The 3,167-nt window shown below is 41.3% G+C and overlaps 1 protein-coding gene across 1 annotated transcript; it reads left to right on the top strand.

The window, feature by feature from the left end:
• The first annotated feature begins 345 nt into the window (after window positions 1–345).
• On the top strand, window positions 346–2,634 carry LOC147980068 (uncharacterized). The gene is made up of 3 exons (XM_087515462.1): window positions 346–1,969; window positions 2,381–2,538; window positions 2,602–2,634. The coding sequence occupies exons 1-3, from the start codon at window positions 346–348 to the stop codon at window positions 2,632–2,634; spliced, it is 1,815 nt and encodes a 604-aa protein (XP_087371588.1).
• Window positions 2,635–3,167: the final 533 nt, after the last annotated feature.

The following is a 3,167-nucleotide window of genomic DNA, read 5'->3' as shown; positions in this document are numbered from 1 at the left end:
GATACATACAGTAAAATCTGAGTTGGATATTGACAGAGTACAACTGAGTTGATCCAGACTCAAATCTGAGTTTTTAAATGCAAAATATGGATGAACATTGGTGATTACCACTACACTACATCCAATTGTATTGTGTTTGGAGCAAAGTGTTTGGCTACAAAAAATGGCTTATGGTTATGGTTAGAGCAAAGTGTTTGGCTGCCATGGCAGCATTTCTTGTTTGGCTACCGTGGCAACCAAACTAGAAATGGTGCCATGGCACCTATTTCTTGTTTGACTTGCATACTCAATTTGTGTGTGTGTATTCTTGTTATGGTACCATGGTGTACTCATCTTTTGTCATTGATGGCAGGAAACATAACTATGGATTTGAACTTGATGCCTCAAAAGGAAGAACATGAAACTATTGATTTGAACATGATGCCTCAAGAGGAAGACGATGAAGGTATTAATTTGAATTTGATGCCTCAAGAGGAGGAACCTCAAGTGGCAGAGAATGTAGTTATGGATTTGAACTTGATGCCTCAAGAGGAAGACGATGAAGATATGAATTGGATGCCTCAAGAAGATGAAGGGAAAGAGGATGAAGCTCAAGAGGAAGAGGATGAAGTTATGAATTGGATACTTCAAGAGAAGAGAAGAGAATTGTCAGATAAGGAGAGGCATGGTGTTTACTTCGCCTTGCTGGTAATCGAGCTCAGAGATGGGTCTGTTCAACCAGACGACAAGCTGCTAGTCTCAAACCTGTTGGACATAAGTGTACGATCTGTTGAAAGAATCTGGGAAGACGCCAAAAGGCAAATTGCCGATGGCAAAGAAGTAGATGTCTCAAGCAAGAAGCCGGGAAGATCTGGCCGAAAGAGAAAGGAGCTAAATCTAGAGAGGACCTCAACAATCTCACTGAATAAAAGAAGAACAATTCGATCTCTGGCACGGTCTCTAGGTGTGGCCCGATCGACCCTACATAAGAGGTTCCATTTGAATGAGCTCAACCGCATCACAAGCACCGTGAAGCCTCACCTCAAGCTAGAGAACAAGCTTGCGAGATTGAAATTTTGTATGTCCATGGTCGATGACAATTCGATATCAACTTCTCGTGCTATGTTAAAACCAATGACGAATATGGTTCACATCGATGAGAAGTGGTTTGACATGACGAGAGTGAAGAATAGTTACTATGTACTTCCAGGAGAACCTGAACCGAAGCGCACCGTGTCAAACACTCACAGCATTGGGAAGGTGATGTTCCTAACAGCCATTGCCAAGCCCCGATATAACAATGAGGGGGAGCTAACATTCGATGGGAAGATCGGCATTTGGGCATTTGTCGAAGAGACTGAGGCAAAGCGGACAAGTCAAAACAGAACAAAGGGAACAAAAGTGTTGACATCAGTGAAAGTAACTAGGCCTGTGTGCAGAGATTATCTAATCAATAAGGTTATCCCGGCAATTCAGGATAAGTGGCCTGACGATGATGAGGGAGCGACAATATTCATCCAACAGGATAACGCAAAGCCTCATGTCCTTCCCAATGATGTAGCTTTTCGAGAAGCTGTGGAACAAACTGATCTTGACATCCGATTGCTACAACAGCCCCCAAATAGCCCTGAGTTAAATTGTTTGGACCTCTGCTTCCATACCTCTCTCCAGTATCTAACCGACTGCAGGTCACCTACAAACATCCAGGAACTGGTACAGGGTGTGGAAGAGGAATTCGAGAACTACGATCCCGACAAGTTGCACAGAAGCTTTATCACATTAGAAGCAGTTATGTTTGAAGTTATGAAAGCCAAAGGAGGAAATCAATATAAGTTGCCCCACTTGCACAAGGATCGCGTTCAGAATGCTGGAATGGAAATAACCGGTGTATATTGCGACAGTCGAGTAGTTGTTGATACTAGGGCCGTTATAGAAGAAATGGAAATTGCAATAGGAAAAGAAAATGAAAGGAAAGAATTAGCTAGAGAAGGTAAAGGAAAGAAAAGTAAAGGGAAGGGAAGGGAAGGGAAGAAGTGGCCAAAGAAAGGAAAAGAATGTAGTCAAGAGGGGACAAAGAGGCCCTTATGTCATGTAGTCAGGTGCTCCTTGTGTATGTCTTGTGTAATCTTGTGTCAAGAGGGGACAAAGATGCCCTTATGTCATGTGTAATCTTGTGTCAAGAGGGGACACAGAGGACCTTATGTCATGCCCTTGTGTATGCCTTGTCTAATCCTTGTATATAAACTAAAGGAAGGCTGTTCTAGGAAAGGGGGAGGCATTATCATCTTGTCATCTTGACATAATTCATAGTAGTTCAAACAAGATCCACTCTACTGTAAAAATCAGATAACTACTGATTCTTGTGTACACCATTTAAAATGATTGCTATTGACTGAATTAGGTGAAATTTGTCAAACTGAAAATGGAAAATACACTTCTGCTGTACTACAGTTTTGCAAACTGAAAATGCTCCAAGCAGATCTTAGTTTCAAAATGGAAAATATTCCAAGCAGGAGTACTCCAGGAGTACACTTCTCAGTTTTGTCAGTTAGTGATCAGGTATGAACCTAAGTTTTGTTAAATGGACAATTTGTTACAGTTTGATTAACTAAATTTTGATAGCTAGGGATCAGTTATGAACCTAACTTCTGTTAAATGGACAATTTGGCTGAATCTCTGGATCAAACTATAAATGCTCACATCAAGGAGAAAATTGACAGTTTTGACAGTAACTTCAGTCTAAATCTTAGCATCAAGTAGTTTCAGTACTCATCTCTGGATCTGAAATCTTGAACAGGAGCTCCAGGCGATGTCGGCCTTGAGGTGCTGGACGATGGTGCAGTGGCTGAACAGGAGTGGACGGCGTCTTCTACCTTCTGGCGACGGTGACACAGGGTGGACGGCATCTTCTACCTTCTTGAAGAAGCCAATTGTCCTGTATAGAAAACAAAACCGAAATCAAAATCAATGCATGAATATGCTGTCAGTTATCAAAATCAAAATGTACTCCAGTTTAAAGTGTACACATGCACTAATTAAATTTCTAAGATGAAGCTAGTGTGGAATGTGCTGCTTGGAATTTACACTGAATGCATTTCGCACTGAATCTGTGAGAATTTACACTGAATGCATTTACACTGAATCTGTGAGAATTTACACTGAATGTGCTGCTCGGAATTTACACTGAA

Source organism: Triticum urartu, chromosome 3A, assembly GCF_056163025.1.
Source record: "Triticum urartu cultivar PI428250 chromosome 3A, HENAU_Tu73, whole genome shotgun sequence".
Classification (NCBI taxonomy): Eukaryota; Viridiplantae; Streptophyta; class Magnoliopsida; order Poales; family Poaceae; genus Triticum; species Triticum urartu.
Note: the sequence above shows the minus strand (reverse complement) of the source record. Positions and strands in the feature narration are given on the sequence as shown.